Consider the following 22281-nt stretch of genomic DNA (forward strand, 5'->3'; position numbering starts at 1 on the left):
AAAGTTACGGTGCTTATTAAGCTTTTTAAAAGTATGTGGTAAGTTGCCAAAGTGCTTTTTTTGAACGTTCATCAGTATTATAATCAAAAAGAGAAATATGAACGTTAGTTTTTACTGAAATGATCAAATAAAGTCAACATTTCACAGTCTTTACTGAGCTGTGTGGAGTTTGTTCAACTTTTAAAAGATGCTTGAACGGTGATATAAACAGTGATAGATGTTAAGGACTAACGTTTATAATAAATACATCTGTATTGATTTTAAGATCTTTAGTTCATACAATCATACGTATTGAGATCATTTGTATTAATGTGGACCGGAGGGAGAGGGTGACGAGCATAAGTTTCACTTTCCTTTTTTATTTCAATTCCAACTTTGGTCCTGAAGAATATGTTTCTCTGTTGTCCACGTTCATAAAGCAAAGCAGCAGCATCAGAGCACGGTGCAGAGTCTCTCGATGAGTTCACAGTAGTCCCTCGTTCTTATTGAACATCCATGTTGTAGTCCGCTGTATAGAAAACTGTGGTTTCCACGGTTTCCCCACAGCAGCAGACGCACACAATAACGTCCGCTGGCGCATCAGAAACACGTCGGATAGTGAAAGTGCAGTCGATTCTCTAAAGTACCGCAGTCTCTTCTCCTAAGTCCTTTTGAATTCTCCTATCCACTATCCCTTAACCCCGTGACGTTTCACTCAGAGGTCAAGGAATAGACGATAGGGTTAGAACCTAGGAGCTGATCTTTGGATTATCCGACCGCAACCCAGTTTTGGAAAGTCTGCTGTGGTTCCATTCCATTTCAAAGAGCTGTTGACGCTCAGCGTAACCTTGTCGCACTGCCACTCCAACATCCAATCACAGAGCTTGGGGACTAATCACGGGGTTTGTAAAGCAAGGCGGATGTTGTAGTCCCAAACGATAGCTGGGGATTCTGGGTAGTGTAGTGTATTCGGAAACTGTAGTGTCTAAACTCCGAAAAAATTTGTTTCTCCGAATCGAAGGTTAAAAACACAAAAGCATTGTACACAATTTAAACCAATCAATATTGTGTAATTAACAAGGATAAACTGATGTGTTTTAGTGGATGAGTAATTCAGATATCACTGTGTAATCATTTGACAGTGAGGGGACTTTGAGACCGGAAAAACTGTTTTCACCCACGCTAACTTTACATGGAAGCTGCCCCATATAAACACGTTCTCCTGGCGAGACCTCAAATCATCTTCGTATATCTATCAAACTGTAGATCCTACACATCCACTGGACGTGGATTCTAAAAGTACAATATACACTTCTCGCTAGAAATAAAAAAGCATTGTAATGGCCAAACTATTTCACAATTTAGGATTTTCCAGAGAGGGTTATTTGTGAATAAACGACCCTCCGGAGCGTTTGCAATCGACAGGAGCATGTTGTTTCTTACACGACCACTAGAGGTGCTACCCTTTAAAACGTGACTCAGGGTCGTAATAAGCTGCTGAACAATCGACCTATATGGTCGTTTTTTGTAGGAGGACAGGCTGCTTTTTTCAGATATATTCACTTTGAGTAAGTCATACCAAGTAAGTGCTGGTGAATCAGGTACAAGGCCTAAATTAACTTTTGAAGAGCTTTTTTTATTTGTAGAATTTAATTACCGAGGCACAATCGAATGATGTGTTTTCAGTCTGTGACGGAAGATCTGCAGACTGTCTTCTGTCCTGATGTCGATGGGGAGCTGATTCCACCATTTAGGAGGCAGGATAGCAAACAGGCGTGTTTTTGAGGGGTCCCTGGGTCCCAATCACAGTGAGGCAGTCGCAAGCTGATTGGCCCATGCAGAGCAAAGTGCACGCATTGGAAGGGACGAAGACGTATCTCCAGCTCTAGTAAATGCCTAGCCCACTGTTGCTCTATATCGTACAGGAAATGAAAGAAATAAAGAGACATGATGCTTTATTGGCGCCTTGTTTACCTTTGTGAACATTAAAGCATGTACACATGTCACAGTCGAGACACACAATACAAATATGAACCTGAACATGAGCAGAACAGAACCCGTTTTACAAATACTCTGCTTCTAGTACTGTAGTTTGAATATTGCCAGTCCACATTTCAAAGTTAGGTTAGATTGGCCCTAAACATCAGACTAAAACAAATGTCATTGTGAATATTTGCGAGATATACCCAGCTGTATCTCTGCTCTCTCTGCCTTTGCAACGCTTCCTCAAAGCCCCAGCTGGCGTGAAGACTGGATAAGATTGTGCTCAAAAAGAAATATTCACTCCAGCTGAATAAACAGAAAGCTGTGATTTGATGCAACAAAATCAATATCCACTTTGTAGCGTTGGAGCTGTTCCCACAGAATGTGTCTATCTTTAGGGCGAGAACATAAAGGTACACCTTTGTTTATTATCGACTGAGTGAGGGTCTCTGTCAGCCCGCTGCTCCCAGGCAGATTGAATTGGTGCAGTTAGTGATGGATCACTGGTCTCTCTTCAGCTCAGACGCTCTATTTATGGCTTCATAAATCAATCTCTCTCTGACACAATCAGAAAGAGAGGATGTGTGCATGTTCCTGATCCCTGCTTCAGTGCCCACCCCCCTGTTTCCCCACAGCACCTGGAGCCGTGGAAACTCTACGCCACAGTCGGCGTGCTGCTGGCCATCGACATCCTGCTGCTCATGCTCTGGCAGATTGTTGACCCTCTGCATATCACAGTGGAGGTATGATCACACGCTCCACTGTTATTTCTTCAGAACTGGCCAAAAACATTAAATATCATTCATTTCTTTGTTACAACAATGGGGGTGGGAGACGTGGGAACCACAGAGTTGTTGGTTCAAGTCCTGATTGGACCAAACAATAAAGAAATGCTAATATAATATGTGGACTGCTAGCTGGAAATGTATCCTCTGGGATTAATAATCATATTAATATTGTATTATTATTATTATTATTATTATTATTATTATTATTATTTATTCCTTATTTAAATGAACTGGTGTTAAAACAAATTAAATATTAAACATAACTAAATGAGAAATTCACTTTTTACAATTATTTTCTGCTACATTAACATATGGATTAAAGTGATTTATTAATTGAACAGTGTTTCAACAATTCAAGTTTAATGAAGTTATGTGTTTACATTACACAATAAATGTCAGTTATGTAATGTTCCAAACCGCCCAGTAAGTGTAAGAAGCATATTCTAGCTATACTGTTCGCAATAAAGATTAAGTAATGTATTTTTCTATAGTTAGATTTTAATTATTAATTTGGCAGTATTTTACGCAAGAGTGTAATATTCTGATTATTCTGTCAGTCAGGCCCTTTAAATGTTTAGGGCAACAAATAGAAACTCATAACTTCCACTATCAATTATTCTGTAATGACCTTTCTTATTATTGATTCATCATTTCATCACACGCAATGCTGGCAGGCAGAATGAACAACAACTTCAAATTTGAAAAATCTGGTATCTGGCAAATATTTCCAATGTCTCCACGATGAATGACGATATCGCCTTCAGTGCAGATCCTATTAATAACCAATTTGGTTCTATTGTAATTAGTTTCACTCATTTGAATGTTGCCACTAATTAAGCATTTGTAAGCCAATTTTGATGAACTTATTATATTGAAACATTAGCAGACACAGACTTAAAATAGTCTCACTTGAGCAAATGTACTTTCCCTAAATCAAAGATGTTGCATGTATTCTGTAGAGGTGTGTTGCTTCTCCTCACATGTGTGTTCATGTTGTGTGTGTGTTAAAGAAGTTCACCAGAGAAGCCCCCAAAGGAGACCTGGACGTCCTGATCCAGCCTCTCCTGGAGCACTGCAGCTCTGAGAAGATGAACACCTGGCTGGGTGAGTGCAGTCAGTGGCCACGATGTGGAGAATGTCCAACCCCTGGCCTGGTCTATAACACGGTGTGTGATGCCCTCAGGTGTGGTGTACGGATACAAAGGCCTGCTGCTGCTGCTCGGCATCTTCCTGGCCTACGAGACCAAGTCCATCTCCACGGAGAAGATCAACGACCACCGGGCGGTGGGCATGGCCATCTACAATGTTGCTGTGAGTAACACTGTGTGTGTGTGTGTGTGTGCACGTGCGTGTGTGTGTGTGTGTGTGTGTGTGTGTGTGTGTGTGTGTGTGTGTGTGTGTGTGTGTGTGCGTGTGTGTGTGTGTGTGTGTGTGTGTGTGGGTGCGTGTGTGTGTGTGTGTGTGTGCGTGTGTGTGTGTGTGTGTGTGTGTGTGTGTGGGTGCGTGTGTGTGTGTGTGTGGGTGCGTGTGTGTGTGTGTGTGTGTGGGTGCGTGTGTGTGTGTGTGTGTGTGTGTGTGTGTGTGTGTGTGTGTGTGTGTGTGTGTGTGTGTGTGTGTGTGTGTGTGTGTGTGTGTGTGTGTGTGTGTGTGTGTGTGTGAAACCTGTGTTTTTGACTGTTGGAGCCTGCGGTCTGTCTGTCTGGGCCATCTGGACTGCGTTTGGTAGTGGACACAAGTATGCAGGACAGTAACATGACAGAATCAGGCCGGCTCAAGGAGACCAGCGGTTAAACTTGGATACTTGGACCGAGAAAACCTTTGCGCTGTAAACTTCAACCGTATAGTGTGTTTGTAATTTCATTTAAGATACGGAAGTACATTCAAATGAATGCATCTTGGTGTAGGTTCACAGGATAGACAGCGGGCTCGAGGCTGAAAGTCCGGTGTTAGTTGGACCCTGTGTGTGTGTGTGTGTGTGTGTGTGTGTGTGTGTGTGTGTGTGTGTGTGTGTGTGTGTGTGTGTGTGTGTGTGTGTGTGTGTGTGTGTGTGTGTGTGTGTGTGTGTGTGTGTGTGTGTGTGTGTGTGTGTGTGTGTGTGTGTGTGTGTGTGTGTGTGTGTGTGTGTGTGTGTGTGTGTGTGTCAGCAGTGTGCCTCTCTGCAGGCTCTGCACACTCAGTCCTTCACTTCCGATCCCACAGCCCGGCCTCTCTCAGCAGGCAGTGACTTTCTCTCTGACCTCCTCTCTCCCCTCACACTGCTGGGGTGTGAGGGGGGGCTCACGTCCAGCCCCCTTTGTCGGGTTACATGAGACAGAATGCGGCCAGTGGCTCTGCTGTCTGGGATTTGTGACTAAATGATGACAACGCTTGGCAGCGCGCCCGGGGAACACAGCGCTGGAGCGATGTGTCCTCATCATCAGGGACACGGTCACATGACACACGCCTAAGAGACATGTGTGTCTCTGTGCACACGCATGCACTTTGTTTAAACGTATATGAATAGCGATGAAGTCAATTGACAGGACATTTATTGGCGACTATCATTTTGAGTTACTCTTCAGGTTATATAATATTCCATGTCACCTATGACCCGGCTCCAGCTTCTCATTGCTGAAGAGTAGTTGTTTCTTGCATTGTTTTATACAGTAACTGAAAACTGAATCTCTTTTTGTTTTTAGACCAAGCAAGACAATGCCACGTTAGAATGTTAAACAGTGATTGGCATTTTAACATTTATTCTAACATTAAACACAAGTAACAATAATCTGAGTTGCCAAATGTGTGGCCTGGCAGCTTCTGGATCAGGGACCGGTGAGGTGGCATGCACCTTCCTCACTGCGAGTGGGACCCAGGTGCCCCTCAACAAAGACACGCCTGTTTGCTGTCCTGGATCCAAAATGGCGGAAAGAGCCAGGACAGGAGAAAGTCTACATGGCTTCCAATCTCAAAACCCACATGTTTCACTCAGCCTGTCCTCCTCCAAAAAACGACCAAATAGGTCGATTGTTCAGCAGCTCATTACGACCTATAGTCACGTTGAAAGTTTAGCACCTCTAGTGGTCGTGCTCCCGTTGATCACAAACGCTCCGGAGGGTCGTATATGTAAGCAATAGCTCACGACAGGCCGTGGTATATGCTCATTGTGTGTGTGTGTGTGTGTGTGTGTGTGTGTGTGTGTGTGTGTGTGTGTGTGTGTGTGTGTGTGTGTGTGTGTGTGTGTGTGTGTGTGTGTGCGTGCGTGTGTGTGTGTGTGTGTGTGTGTGTGTGTGTGTGTGTGTGTGTGTGTGTGTGTGTGTGTGTGTGTGTGTGTGTGTGTGTTCTGTCCCTGGTAGATTGTGCAGCTTTCTGATAAGAATCTAAGAACAAGATGTGCATTCAATGCAACCAAGCTTCAGCATTCTGCTCTGTGGGATCATTTAAAAGAGAAGTACACACACACACACACGCACACGCACACACACACACACTTAATCAGCAACATCTCCGGCCCGTCTGATTTTATGATTTCCATTCCCTTCGTGGTATTTTAATTCATCTCTGAGGATTATCCATCATGCGCTGAACAAAGCTTAAATTAAGCCTTAACTACAGTAAGTAGGTGAAATGTAAATTGGTACTGAGAAAGAATCGTGTGTTTCCTCTCCTGCTTCGTTGAGCTCTTCATGAGCGAGTGGTCTGTCAGCGCCTCGCTCGAAACAAATGAGTTGATCGTAGCGATGGCTGGCTCTGGGATCTGTTTGTGGGATCCTCTGCCACCTGCTCATGTGGAATGGTCGATATTTCATGGGACTTCACTGTATCTGTGGGGTTTAGTTCAAAAAACTGTTCACAATGTGTTGTTTTGATTTTCCAGAGTAGCAGACACAAAAGGCTTTTCTCCCAGTTTGTATGTCCTCAGTTCCGCTCGGTCTACTCGCATTTTAGGGATATGCAAGTGGAGGAAATGAGGAAGAGGCTCGGGAGCGACGAGGCGAGGCAACCAACCCTGTCTCCTAAAAATTACGTTCCCACAGAACTAAACTGCATTCTCAATTACGTTTAGCTAGAAACGTATTTTCTCCCACGTTACGTTAGTTATGAACGTATCTCAAATACGTTTATTTTCTACATATCTTCTAGAAACGTATTTTCTCCCACGTTACGTTAGTTATGAATGTAACTTAAATACGTTTATTTTCTACATATCTTTGCCATTTATTGTCTTGCTTATAATAATGATAATTAGTTATTTATAAATATCATTTTAGAGCACACCTTTGAAATCGACAATCGGGCTCGATATATGGTTAAATTAAAATCAGTAGGCGAGGCTGTAATTTCGCCAGCTGTTACTCTCATGAGCGAGGCAGAACATAATAGTTTTAACATGACAAAAAGCTGCTGCGTCGTTCATTGCACCTCAAACATTAAAACAAATCCAGAGTTACGTGTTTCTGTACTTCCTCTAAGAAGAAAGGACAGTAACAGAAGAGCTCTGTGGCTTCAGGCTTGATCGCCGTTCAAATGACAGCGCTGGTTTCCCCAAAAGTGGGCGGGGCTGTAAAGTGAAGTAGATTTACTCTCATCTATTATTCAAAACCATTCTATTTATTCTAACGTAAATTACATGCCAGTGTTTTATCTTTTTATTTATTTGTTTTTATTTTAAATCGTATAATGTCGGACTTTTTTTCCGTCTGTGAGGAAAAGAAATGGGGCTCAGAGCCTCAAAATACTGAAATCTGTATTTTTTTAAATCTTTTCCTTCTAATTTATTATTCTTTTCTAAATAACACACTGTTATTTACTCAACAATAACACACAATTATCCTTGTTTTTATTTATTCATTTAATTCTATAATCTTGGGCTTTTTAGCCGTAAATAAAGTCACCGGAAACAGACGGGACATTTTGAGCGATACACACCACAAACCCACTAAACTGATTACCCAAGATCCTCAGCTTGAAGCTTGTTGATTGGATGTTTTAGCCGCAATGCACGCTGGGATATGGTGTTGATATGATATGGAGATATGATATCCGACAACGAAAAATAAAATAATACCTAATTCAGAGTGTGCTTGCTTTTCTCTTTGGAAGTCATCACATAACGGCATTGTAATACACGGTTCGGCTGCATTACATATTACACATCTGCCGTAATTCTTTATTTATAGAGAGAGACAAACAGGAGAACTGCTGCCAAAACTGAATACTTGACGTGGATCATAAATATATCAACAATTAAACAACATCTTCAATTTCTTTTCACAAAATACGTCTCCTTGCAGTATCAATAGTAATTCGGCTGACTTTTATATTTGATCCAATTGGTATATAGGTTATATTTACCATAACGGTGCACAGCTGATAGAAAAGGACTTGTAGTGTTTAAAGATATTACTGATTTTATTTGAATATCAGAATGTAAATACTAAGTTGAGAGAATAGTCAGGGGATTTGGGTGATGGGAGACACATCTATGGAATCACAATTTCAATAGCTTACCATTAAATGACGGATAGCCTATGCCTTTCTGTCTGTGATGTTTTACAAATCAGATATTAATGTGTAGAAGTAAAACAAGAGAAATAGTATAGCAATATCCTGTAAAATTATGTAAAAACATGAATAAAACTACACATCTTCAGATGTTATACATAAGTGTCTACACTAATAATACAAAGTTATTATTAGTGTGCTGTGTGTACCTTGTGTGCACGGCCTAGTGGTTAAAGCATGTTATTGAATTATTTTTGTTGAATAATCTTATTTGATCAAAACAATATTAAGAGTACATACTTTCATAGGGGGAAAGTAGAAGGTCAATGATAGAAATATAGAATATAAAAAGTCAAGAAGATACTAAGTGATCTCTACAATAAAACAGTTTAGTGCTGGATGTACAAAGATATTAATAGGAGGATGTGCAAAACAGACAAACGAATTAACCTTTATTAACACATTAAAAAATACTTTAGGTTAAGGTCTTCTTTTAAACAAGAAAAAAGCTCTGGGGGTATCTATCTACAGATGAATATTAAGCCTGACAAAGTACTTAACGTCTAAAATATTGCTTTCCTGCAATGTTAACTATGTTGAAACACTTATTTTAAATGATATTATACACATTAATTATACTCTTATGTATGTAGATAGAATAAGAAATGTGCAGAATATGACAGTTTAATGGTGGAGGTATACAGTACACACATATTGGTAGATGTCTTGTAATGCGCTGTTGAGGAACCTGCGACCCAAGTTGTGTATAAGATCAATACACCTTAGAAAACCTTGAAATCTTGAAAGGGATGTGCAAAATAGCCATTATACAGTTTTTAATTAACTATTAGTAGAGAATAACGAGTAATGAATATACTTTATAAAGATCTGCAGATAAATGTTTAGTCTTCTCAAGCACCAACTAATATCTCTCCTGATTGTTGGCACTTGACAATCACCTTCCCTGAATTGTATTCAGGTGTAACTAAAGTCTGCTTTAAGGGTTGTTTATATTTCACATCATTAATCAGAATCTGCAAAGTAACGAAACTAAATGTAGTGGAGTAAAAATACCAGGTTAACCTCTGAATTGTAGTGGAGTAGAATAACAAAGTAACAATGAGCTGTCGTGTGGGTATATATTAATGCTGCCCATTATGGATACAAGCGATTTTCACCCATTTAGTAATTACATGTTTTAAATGTGTACACACCAATGTGTTTCGTATCGCCTAAACCTCCAGGGCTGTACACAGTTTAATACTGTCAACTTCTACATTTGGGAAAAAACGTCTTTTAAAACTACAATTCCCAGTAGAGACGTGCCATAGAGAACATGTTGCGAAACACAATAGCCAGCATGTGTAGTTCTGGGGGTGTTCGAGTCCAGTTTTGAATAGTCTGCCGTGGTTTCGTTCCATTTCAAAGAGCTTGACACTCGGCGTAACCTTGGCGCAACATCACGGGGTTTGTCAACGGACTGTAGTCCCAAACGATAGCTGGGGATTATGGGTAGTGTAGTGTCTTGGGCCATCCTAAATCTCGAAATGTCCCGTCTGTTTCTGGTGACTTTATTTACGGCTAAAATGCCCAAGATTATAGAATTAAACGAATAAATAAAAACAAGGATAATTGTGTGCTATTGTTGAGTAAATAACAGTGTGTTATTTAGAAAAGAATAACAAATTAGAAGGAAGAGATTTAAAAAAAATACAGATTTCAGTATTTTGAATCTCTAAACCCCATTTCTTTTCCTCAAAGACGACAAAAAAAGTCCGACATTATACGATTTAAAATAAAAACAAATAAATAAAAAGATAAAACACTGGCATGTAATTTACGTTAGAATAAATAGAATGGTTTTGAATAATAGATGACAGTAAAATCTACTTCACTTTACAGCCCCGCCCACTTTTGGGGAAACCAACGCTGTCATTTGAACGGCGATCAAGCCTGAAGCCACAGAGCTCTTCTGTTACTGTCCTTTCTTCTTAGAGGAAGTACAGAAACACGTAACTCTGGATTTGTTTTAATGTTTGAGGTGCAATGAACGACAGCAGCTTTTTGGCATGTTAAAATTATTATGGTCTGCCTAGCTCATGAGAGTAACAGCTGGCGAAATTACAGCCTCGCCTACTGATTTTCATTTAACCATATATCGAGCCCGATTGTCGATTTCAAAGGTGTGCTCTAAAATGATATTTATAAATGACTATTATCATTATTATAAGCAAGACAATAAATGGCAAAGATATGTAGAAAATAAACGTATTTCAGATACGTTCATAAGGAACGTAACCTGGGAGAAAACATGTTTCTAGAAGATATGTAGAAAATAAAGGTATTTGAGATACGTTCATAACAAACGTAACGTGGGAGTAAATACGTTTCTAGCTAAACGTAATTGAGAATGCAGTTTAGTTCTGTGGGAACGTAATTTTTAGGAGACAGGGTTGAGGCAACAGGCACTTAACAAAAGACACATCCTTTCCTCTGAGAGGTCATTTTAAAGCAATGTCAGTTAAAGTTGACATGTGACACAGCATCAACTGTCCATTGTGGAGCTGCCGGTGACTCGGAGCAGATTGCGGGGGAGGTTCCTGATGACGTGAGGTGAGGATGACTGGGAGCGTTTGGCCAGGCATGCTCGCTAGGTATTTTACTCCCACTCTGGAATAATATTTTACGTTGTGACCATAGACTGTATGAAGGTCGTGACCATAGACTGTATGAAGGTCGTGACCATAGACTGTATGAAGGTCGTGACCATAGACTATATGAAGGTCGTGACCATAGACTGTATGAAGGTCGTGACCATAGACTGTATGAAGGTCGTGACCATAGACTGTATGAAGGTCGTGACCATAGACTGTATGAAGGTCGTGACCATAGACTGTATGAAGGTCGTGACCATAGACTGTATGAAGGTCGTGACCTGTGAGAGCCCAGGAATGTGTTGTAAGCATGAAACCCTGGAAGAGCTGATCGTGCTGCCGGAGTGCCGCCACAACTTTTTCTGGAGAAAAATAATAGTTTCAGGTCTCAGCAGGGGCTGTTAAAATGTTGCGGTTTTTTGCGTGCTTGAATCCACTGTTGTCAATGTACACGCACATATCATCAATGGTGTAACCAGGGCACTACGGCTGCGTGACTGCGTCCTTTTATGAAAGCGGTTTCACTTTTTTTTTTTAAACACATCAGCGCAAACTGCTTGTCAAGCAATGACAAACAACCAATCAGTGGGAAGATATCATTCTTGTCTTCCATAAAATAGAGTAGTTAATTATTTGAGTGTGTGGCAAACGAAACCTAGAGCTTATCATGTGTACAGTGTTCCCACTTAACTCAGCTGCACACACGTGCACGCACACACACACACGCACACGCACACACACGCACACGCACACACACACACACACACACACACACACACACACACACACACACACACACACAGAGCGGAGCTCTCAGAACACACACAATGATTTGACATCAGGAAGTTCCTGTAATATTGATACAAATAAATTATAAAAAATAAATAAATTGAAATGAGTTTGGTAAACACATTTCAATCTAATGAACTGCCACTATTTTATAAAAAATATTGTGTATCTTGTATTGTAGATGGTCTCATGGTTTAGTAATGACTGTGACACAATAGTGGCTGTACTGCATATGGTTCAGTGCAAAATAAAGGAGACGATACCTTTGCTCCAAAAAGGTTGAAAGGAGGCGATGATGCGCCCTGGTGACGGCTTTATCAAAAAGCAGAATATGAAATAATACCAAGCAGTTCGATGTGTGTGGAGGTTGGTGTGGTTCTGGCTGCTGTCGCTTAAAGGCCATAATGATGTGAGCGACTGTGTGCAAACAGCACTGCACTCTGCGTGGGGATGGTGCTGCTCTCCTCAGGCTGCAGCCTGACACCTACAGATCTGGTGAAGATCCAGATCTGATTCTGATACTGTCTTGATTCACTTGGGGTTGTCTTTACTAAGTCAAGACTTTGACTTTGACTTGCTCCTACTGGACAAGGGGTGTCAAACATAAGGCCCATAGGCCAAAACCGGGTGCAATCTTCATGACTTTTATGTATTCTGTATATACCCTTATATATTTGCAAGGCACCTTCTTCCTTAATAGTTCCCACTTTAGTTTGTATGGTGGTGTGTCAGGATGACTACACAGATGTGGAAATGAATGTAAAATAATTTAATTTGGAAAGAGATAGTTCATTTCATTAAATGTGAATATTTTCAGAATGTGCTTTTTTGCTTTAAAACAAAGGGAACCGTTTGGAGTTGTTGTTATTAATAGGTTGTTATGCTGTGATGTTACTGGTCCAGCCAAGTTGACACCCCTGGACTAGACTCTTGACAGAAGTTGTTTTAAATGATTGTGTTGACTATCTCCAGAATTAGCTGACACTGATTTCACTTGGACTTCACTTATTGGAAACACATGATGGGATAAGGATGAAAAAGGATGCAAGTTTTTGTTTAGCTTCAGTACATTTTGTAAGCATGATGGACAGACTGAACAACACACTCTCACTCCCTAAGCGTCCAATAGCGACGTTTGGTCAGTTTCCGTGGCGTCCAATTGTGACGCTCCTAGGCTCCTTCAGCGTCATAAAGGGACGCAAATAGCTTTCAACTGATTGCAATGTATTCCCATCTGCGTCGGGATTTGACGCTCATGGAAGCACGGCATTCGTTTGTGTCGGCTGCCCTTAAAGGCAATGTGAGCGTCCATTCCCATTGGATAACGGAGAATTGTACACCCGGAAGTAAGTATTCCCCTTACTGTCGATTGATCTTACAGTGATATCTGCACTACTCATCGACTAAAAAACACCAGATTATCCTTGTTAATTACACAACATTGATTGGTTTGAATTGTGTGCAATGCTTTTGTATTTTTCCCCTTCGATTCGGAGAAACAAATATTTTGTCTGAGTAAAGGATGGCAGAAGACACTACACTACCCAGAATCCCCAGCTATCGTTTGGCCTACACCATGTGCTCTGTTTGACAAACCCCGTTTTTTTCACCATTCATTCCGATGGCTGGCGTCTATGTCACATGATCTTCCAATTTCTCCCTGCAGAAAAAGAAAACATGGCCAAACTTCGTTTTATTCTAGGTGTAAAATGCCTATTTTAAAGTTAGTTTGGCCATTAAAATGCGTTTTGATGTCATTTGATGCGAGAAATATGAGTTGTTATTTCAGATTATGTGTGCAGTGGATGTACATGATCTTTAGTTTGCTAGTTATTACGAAGATTACTTCAGGAAATCTCGACGTTTTCATTGTTACCAAGGTGGTTGCTAGGGACGCTGCTATCGATATTATTTCTGTTATGTTGTGTAACTGTTTAATGGTGTTATCTTTATTGCTACCCCCTTCCCCGTCAATGTATAGTGTTGGTCCACAGCCTAAACATATTAGTTTAACAAAATCCGCATCTAAAGATAGCCTACGTTATTTCCCCCCTGTGCAATTCCAGTCTCACATCTCACAGCACATCGTCATTAACAAATACCGGAAACAGACCGAAAACACTTTATTCCGAGTGTGCTTGCTTTTCTCTTTGAAAGTCATCACATAACGGCATTGTAATACACGGTTCGGCTGCATTACATATTACATATCTGCCGTAGTTCTGTATTTATAGAGCCCTGATGAGAAGACAAACATGAGGAACTGAAAACGTGACGTGGATCATAAATATATCAGCCATTAAACAACATCTTACATTTCTTTTCACACAATGCGTCTCCTTGCAGTATCAACACTAATTCGGCTCACTTTTATATTTGATCCAATTGGTAGATAGGCTGTATTTACACCATAAAGGTGCACAGCTGATATAAAGGGACACCTGGTGGTTAAAGCATGTTATTGAATTTAATTATTTTTATTATTAGATATTAATAGGATCCCTATAAAGTATATTCATTACTCGTTATTCTCTACTAATAGTTAATTAAAGACTGTATATAATGACTATTTTGCACATCCCTTTCAAGATTTCATGATTTTCTAAGGTTTATTGACATATCATATAGGCCTACACAACTGTGGTGTAGTTCTGCACTGAATGAAAAACTTGGGTTGCAGGTTCCTCAACAGTGCATTACAAGACATCTATCAATATGTGTGCATACCTCCAGCAATGTTAACTATGTTGAAGCACTTATTTTAACTGATATTATACATAATGTATTATACTCTTATAAGATGTATGTAGATATTTCATCTCCGGCCTTGTCAGGTATTGAACAATCAATAAATAAAGAACACAGAATTGTTGAATATAAAACACAGAATTTGTGTGATTATACTAAAGGATTTTCAAATAAACACAACTGCATATTTAACTGTTACACATGCTGATGTAACGCAAATGTTCCAACTTGGGATCAATAAAGTATATCTTATCTTAAGCTGATCGATGGCTACTGCCATATTTGCAAAATGTGCCTCTGAACCTTGACAAGTGCATGTTTCAGGCTTATCAATTAATGTAATGTAATGTTATCACAGGGGTCACACACATAAGACCAGCTGTTAAATAAAGCTCTTCTGACCTTAGCTGGCATGTGGGTATATATATTAATACTGCCCATAATGGGCACAAGCCATTTTCACCCATTTATTAATTATATGTTTTAAATGTGAGTGTTTCCTGTCCCCTAAACCTCCAGGGATGTACACAGTTTAATACTGGCAACTTCTTATTATGGGAAATACGAAAACGTCTTTTAAAACTGCAACTCCCAGTAGAGACGTGCCATAGAGAACATGTTGCGAAACAGAATAGCCAGCATGTGTAGTTCTGGGGACGGGGTGGGGGAGGGGGGACGCGGTGAACCCGTTCAAATCCAGTTTTGGACAGTCTGCGTGGTTCCATCCCATTTCACGTGCTGTTCGAGAATCGGTAACCCTCGGAGCACACTCTCCAATCACAGAGCTTGAGGACTATCACAGGGTTTGTCAAACAGAGCACATGGTGTAGTCCAAACGATAGCTGGGGATTCTGGGTAGTGTAGTGTCTTCTGCCATCCTTTACTCCTGGGAATGGACGCTCACATTACCTTTAAGGGTAGCCGACATAAACGAATGCCGTGCTTCCATGAGCGTCAAATCCCGACGCAGATGGGAATACATTGCAATCAGTTGAAAGCTATTTGCGTCCCTTTATGACGCTGAAGGAGCCTAGGAGCGTCACAATTGGACGCCACGGACACTGACCAAACGTCGCTATTGGACGCTTAGGGAGTGAGAGTGTGTTGGACTCAACGGCAATTTTATTTCATATGATTTGACTTTGGGTTTTTATTCTCACCCTTTTCAGTTTGATAGGTATTTCTTCTCTGTTTCTGTCTTCGTCAAATAGTAATGGCAGATATATCCATCTCATTTTCAGTCATTTTCAGTCATCTCTACAGCTGTGGTAGTGGTTGCTGGTTGCCGATCACTTCAAAAAATTCAACAAACAAAGAATATGTTGATTTAAGAGTTGCTATTTTGGTCTGTTCTTCAAAGTAGTCTGTGAGAAGGCTGCAGAGTGTGAGCAGTCTGTCTGCAGATCCACAGAGTGAGAATGCTATTTGTGACAGCGACTTTGGTGAGATGAATTGTGTGTGAGCTGAGGCAGGCTTTATGTGTTGCTGTGTGAGTGATGACAAAGCAGGAAACATGGCGTCCTCTGGTGTCAGACCGACACTGGACAGTCTGGAGGGGATTTTCAGCTTTTGCTCAGTGAAGTCTATTGATCTGTATCGATCACCTCCACCTCCCTCATGTTCCCTCTGATGTCTCTCCTCTTCTCTTCCTGCCACCCTCTCACATCCTCTTTCTGGGTCAGATTAAGCCTTGTTGGTACATAATGAGTAGCATTATAACAACAAACACAAGTGAATGACGTCTTAATGCAGATAGATGATAGTAAAACATGTTGGTTAAATACAAGGGGATTTTGATACTGCCAAACATAAGCTCTGTGGGTTCGGGGAGGTTATTAAGTATGAACATCTAACAGCATTGTTAAAGGATACATGCATTCATTGTAGAAAAGAGCTTACATTTGGCTTAAAAAAATAACATCACGTCACATGACTTCCCCACCGCTAAGTTAATGTCCTGCGTGATAGTAGTCTTATTCAGAAATGTGTTAACCATTGGTTAAAAGCCACATAGGAGCTTCAAAGAACAAAACGGGAAAATCTTGCTCGGACATACCTTAATTTGCGAATAGTACAAAAAACATGTTGTAAAAAACATTACCTTTGCTACTAAGGATAATAGTGGTAGATTGCTAACTCATTTCCAGGTGTAGGACCCACTCCTGCACTACTGTATTTGGCGAAGTCCCTCCCCTTCCGGTGGACCTCCATGGGACCTTATTTCGGAAAAAGTATGTATTGAAGTCAATGGAGAAAGAAAGATTATCTTTCGATCCCGTTTGAATTGTGCCACGAATTACACATATGATGTTTGTCAATTTAAAAGATAATTTTGCAAGTCAAAAAAAAAGAAATGTGTCGTAAAACTGTGAAGTAACACTTTTATTTGTGTGAAACGCTCAATGAACTACATCTCTGGTCTCGCAGAACAACACACGTCACCAAGATGGCCGTCACTACTGTCTTGTCAACAAAAGGATTGACTACCCTCACTATCACCACAATGAAACACGTCCAGAAGAATGTCATGCAAAGCTGCCTGCCTGCCTTCCTTTGATTCTCTCTGAATTGCCTGGTCTTTTTAATGTTTAATGTCAACCATTTGTGCAGTACTCTTTAAAGGGTTCACGAAATATGACTTCTTACTGTTTAACATGTTGGGTTACTTAATGTTACTTCATGTTAAGGCTAATAAAAATGACAAGGCTGTAATGCTAACTAACGTGGAAGCTACTAGCTAATTTGATCCAGCCACTCCTGGTCCTTTCATCAGACGGGAAGCGAAAGAACGAGCAAGACCCATTGCTAGTATGATAACAACCTGGTACTAAGCACACAGGCATCTTGTTAAAGTTATCTTATCTTAGCCATATAGATAGAATCTATATGGCACTGATCTTAGCTATCTCTTAGTGGAGGAAAACAGTTATGACATCACTTACTCTGGGATTTGTAGTCTTTCTAGTTGCGTATTTTTCATAGTCTTATATTTCAACAGTTTTACGACAAACTGTGACTTTTTTTGATATGGAAAATATTTTTTAAGATTGACAACCATCCAGGGGCGGCGCCAGGGGGGAGCTAGGGGGTGCTGAAGCACCCCCCAGGATTGCCAAAGCACCCCCTAAGCACCCCCAAGAAATATGTTTTTTTTTCGAAAATTATTCTTATTATTTTTATTAAATTAAATTAGAAATATTATTGATTACATCAATGCAAATGTGAAAGAAACACATTTTTGACCAAAAACATAAAGCCAACACAGGTAATATGATTAGGCCAATGGCCAGCATCCATTCGATTTTTGACCTACCCATAGGCGAAATTACTTTGTGACACTTGAGTGACTTCCTGTTAGCTAGAGTGCCACATTATTTGCTAACAGCAAAGTGAAACATTTATAATTTTTTAGTCCTTAAACGTCCACGTGTGGACACTCAATCAAAACCACCTGAAAGTGAGAGGGATTCACATAATAGCATAGCCTCGTGAGTACAAGTAGTTTACTTCTGGGTGTCTGTGTTTAATTCAAGCTCTGCTCTGTGTGTGTGTGGCACGAGCCATTTTGTGTGCGCGAGTGAGTGAGAGAGAGAGCTCGCGCACCGGTGGGTATCTATTGGAGATCGTTGTGGTTAGCATCTGGTGCTAGCTAGCCAAGCTAATGGATATAAGGAGCTTTTTCAACAACAAGGTGGAGGGAGAACTATCTCCTGTCAGACTGAGAGTCTCAGGTGAAGTAAAGGACTCTCAGTGATTAGATAGTTAACTTTAGTCTAGTTATCTCAGTGGGTCTCAAACGGTTTGTTTTAAAAGGGGAGTGATTTGTAAAATATCTATAAAGAAATAGAAAATCTGTTTACAGTTCTGTTTCATATGTATGTTGAGAGATACTGTATATCCATAGATCTCTTCATTTTGGCTCTCAAAGTGCACCAGATTGATGCTTTTAACTTCAATATTTAAAAAAATCTCCCCCGGACCCCACTAGAGGAGGTGAGGTCCACCCCCCATTTGTAAAAATAGCACTTTACCCCTGCCAATATGCCGTGAGCTGATTATTGAGCCTTCATTGTAACAGTCGCGGGTACACTGTGTGTGCGTTTGGGGAGTGTTGCAGTAGAAAATTCAACTGTAGCGCTGGTGCATTCATGGGAAACCCTTAATGTTTGAGCACCCTCTATGAAACGTCAAGCTACCCCACAGCACCCCCTAGAGAAAATCTCTGGTGCCGCCACTGCAAACATCATATGTGTAATTCATGGCACAATTGAAACGGGATTGAAAGATAATCTTTCTCTCTCCATTGACTTCAATACATAACATTTCCGAAAAAACTCTATAGAGTGGCGAAGTCATGCCCATCTACTTCCAGTCCATGGGACCTTATTTCAGAAAAATTATGCATTGAAGTCAATGAAGAGAGAAAACGTATCTTTCGATCCCGTTTGAATTGTGCCATGAATTACACATATGATGTTTGTCAATCTTAAAAAATAATTTCCATGTAAAAAAAGTCACAGTTTGTCGTAAAACTGTTGAAATATAAGACTATGAAAAATACGCAACTAGAAAGACTACAAATCCCAGAGTCGCGTAAGTGATGTCACAATTGTTTTCCTCCACTAAAATAGAGATAGCTAAGATAAGATAAGTTTAACAAGATGCCTGTGTGCTTAGTACCAGGTTGTTATCATACCAGCAATGGGTCTTGCTCGTTCTTTCGCTTCCCGTCTGATGAAAGGACCAGGAGTGGCTGGATCAAGTTAGATACCTAGCTAGTAGCTAGCACGTTAGTTAGCATTACAGCCTGCTTAGCCTTGTCATTTTTATTAGCCTTAACATCAAGTAACATCAAGTAACCCAAAATGTTAAACAGTAAGATTAGTCATATTTCGTGAACCCTTTGAAGAGTACTGTCACACCGGTGGGATCATTCTATCTATAATACACCATTTAAGCCGGGGGAGAAATGCTAACGCTAATGCTACATTAGCATCGGCGATCTTTTCGACTTCATCCTATCTGCACAAATGGTTGACATTAAAAAGATCAGACAGTTCAGAGAGAATCAAAGGAAGGCAGGTAGCTTTGCATGACATTCTTCTGGACGTGTTTCATTGTGGTGATAGTGAGGGTAATCCTTTTTTGATAAAACAGTAGTGACGGCCATCTTGGTGACGTATGTTGTTGTGCAAGACCAGAGATGTAGTTCATTGGGAGTTTCACACACAAAAAAGTGTTACTTCACAGTTTTACGACACGGTTTTTTTTTTTTACTTGCAAAATTATCTTTTAAATTGACAAACATCATATGTGTAATTCGTGGCACAATTCAAACGGGATCGAAAGATAATCTTTCTCTCTCCATTGACTTCAATACATAATTTTTCCAAAATAAGGTCCCATGGAGGTCCACCGGAAGGGGAGGGACTTCGCCCCTCTCTACACTAGAAATAGAGAGGTTGTATGACAATGATGCAAAATAATATATGAAAGCATCCAGAAAAATAATTACTAGATGACAACATTATTCAGCTTTGACTTTATAGGAAGGTGAAGGTCAGCTGTATATCTGGGTTTTCTATTATATAAAGAGCTTTTAGTCAGGGTAACTCAAAATGAAGGCAGCTCTGAAGGTTTTCTGTAACTGTCCAACTCTGTTAATGTTTTATTTTCCATTCACCAGTCTTTAAACACTGCCAGAGCCCATACTGTGTTCCTGTTAGTGTTTACTTCCTGTCTGTCTTCTTCTACTGTTCCCTTTAGTGTTTACTTTACTAGGGCTGCAACTCAAAATCACTAGTTGACCTAACTATGATGTATTTTTTGTAATACAATAACTAAAGTGTTGTTTCTGTCCTGTTTCCTCAGGTGCTGTGTATGATCACAGCTCCAGTCACCATGATCCTGTCCTCTCAGCAGGACGCCTCCTTCGCCTTTGCCTCCTTGGCCATCGTGTTCTCGGTCTACATCACCCTGGTGGTCCTGTTTGTCCCCAAGGTAAAGTCACTTTCACTATGGGAGGGGTTTTAATCTTCTCTTGACCAGTTTGATTATAAGATATTTTACAAAGTGAGAATGAATGAACGAAGGTGGTCGCCTTAACACGCCCCTTTATGACAGTTTAACTTGTGATTGGGACAGCGTGGACATGACTGTGCTGCTATAGAGTACCCATCACTGGGGCAGTCTTCACCACATGCAGTAATGAGGTCCAACACTGATGATTGGGGGTGACACCTGATTCGCTGATAGCGTACGATGGTCATAGCAGATTAAACCGACAAGATACAATGTTTACATTTATTTGTATTATTATTATTTTAGACAAAGTCGGGCTAGCTGTTTCCCCCTGCTTCCAGTCTTTTTGCTAAGATTACCCAATCTCTAATTCTGTTCTTAAGTGGTCAGCTTGTGCTTTGCACACTGAGGCCCCTGGCGTTCAGCTCACTTCAGAAATCTTGGGCCACGCACTGTAAGTGTCCTGAGGCGCAGGTACGTCAGTCAGCACACCGCTGGTTTGGATAAACAGACAGGAGTCACGGCATGGAGGCAAAGTAGTGTCTTGGGTTAGGGTTAGAGTGTCACGGAGTGAGTACGTGGGCAGAACCCAAATGCAGTACAACACTTGGAAGCAGGTATAAATAACAAAATCAAGCTTTTTCTAAATATAGCTGTTAAAAAAAGACATGTAACCATGTGGAGCAGACAAGTTGAAACATAATGTAAGGAAACAGCAAAACAAAATGAAGAAGAAACCGGGGAACACGGGTAGCAAAATCAGGAGGGAAATAGAGAATCAGACAGAGACAGGAAACCAGGAACAAAGACACACCGAACCACACCAGGGGAACATAGAGGGGAACCTGACAGAACACAGGACTAATCACTGAGGAGACACAGCTGGAGAGGGAAGGCAGCAGGTGACGGGGGGAAAGGATCATCAGGTCGGGGCAGACATTAGCAAGGGAGGGGATGGGGGGGGGGGGAGACTGGAAGTAAAACAAGACAGGGGAGAAAATAAATGTCAAAATAATAACAGCAAACATGAAACACCTAAAGAAAGATCATGACGCTGTTGCACATAAAGGCTTTGGAAGTTCACAAGTGGGGTGTTTACTGAAGTATTTTATATTGTAGAACAAAACATAAAATCTCTTCAGCTTCAACAGACCCTATTTCAGGCTACTTACCAAAACCTCGAGATGAGGGAGCCGAAAGTAGTAAAAGCTAAGTCTGCTGCCCCCGGCTACAGAAGTACTCCTGCCTGCCAACCACCATCTAGGTCAGGGAGGGGCAACTTTGATGGTGGTGGGGGCCACATCATTGATGTACTGGCCACCAGGGGGCCGCAGATTCAATTGGAACACACACACACAAATTCCATGTGTAATTATTAACAAATATACTAAGTCTGACATCTTCATTGACATTTTACAATCTTTCGGGGAACATCTTCTAATAAGCTCACTAAACAAATATCAGTTCACAGAAATGTTATTTGATTTTTACAAGTGGCATGTTTGTATTGAACAGGTTATTTAACAGTGGAATAAAACTATTTTAAACTATTGGAAAGCACGGAAAATGTGTGTGCATTAAGATGAACCATTAAGATGACATACATGAAGTCATGAACACTAACCCAGCCATTAGCTGTCTAACTTGAACCTAAGACACTTGTAGCCTCTCTCTGCATTCCCCTTATTCCATAATAAGGGGAATGTCAACACAAACACCTGTCAGCCCGTACTCTGCTGTTCCTCAGCGCCGGTATTTGAAATAATGTACGCAGCTCACAACGTAACTAGGAGTCTAGTGGACGGTATCAATACTACAAGTAAAAAAAATATATATAT

General features: G+C 40.6%; 1 protein-coding gene across 1 annotated transcript in view; it reads left to right on the forward strand.

The window, feature by feature from the left end:
- Window positions 1-22281, forward strand: part of gabbr1b (gamma-aminobutyric acid (GABA) B receptor, 1b) — a 155276-nt gene that overhangs the window by 129398 nt on the left and 3597 nt on the right. Inside the window, exons 18-21 of the mRNA XM_034094381.1 lie at window positions 2598-2705; window positions 3761-3854; window positions 3934-4061; window positions 20294-20422. Coding sequence (XP_033950272.1) covers window positions 2598-2705; window positions 3761-3854; window positions 3934-4061; window positions 20294-20422 — 459 coding nt within the window. The remainder of the gene's footprint in view (window positions 1-2597; window positions 2706-3760; window positions 3855-3933; window positions 4062-20293; window positions 20423-22281) is intronic.

The sequence above is a fragment of the Pseudochaenichthys georgianus genome, chromosome 11 (genome assembly GCF_902827115.2).
Source record: "Pseudochaenichthys georgianus chromosome 11, fPseGeo1.2, whole genome shotgun sequence".
Classification (NCBI taxonomy): Eukaryota; Metazoa; Chordata; class Actinopteri; order Perciformes; family Channichthyidae; genus Pseudochaenichthys; species Pseudochaenichthys georgianus.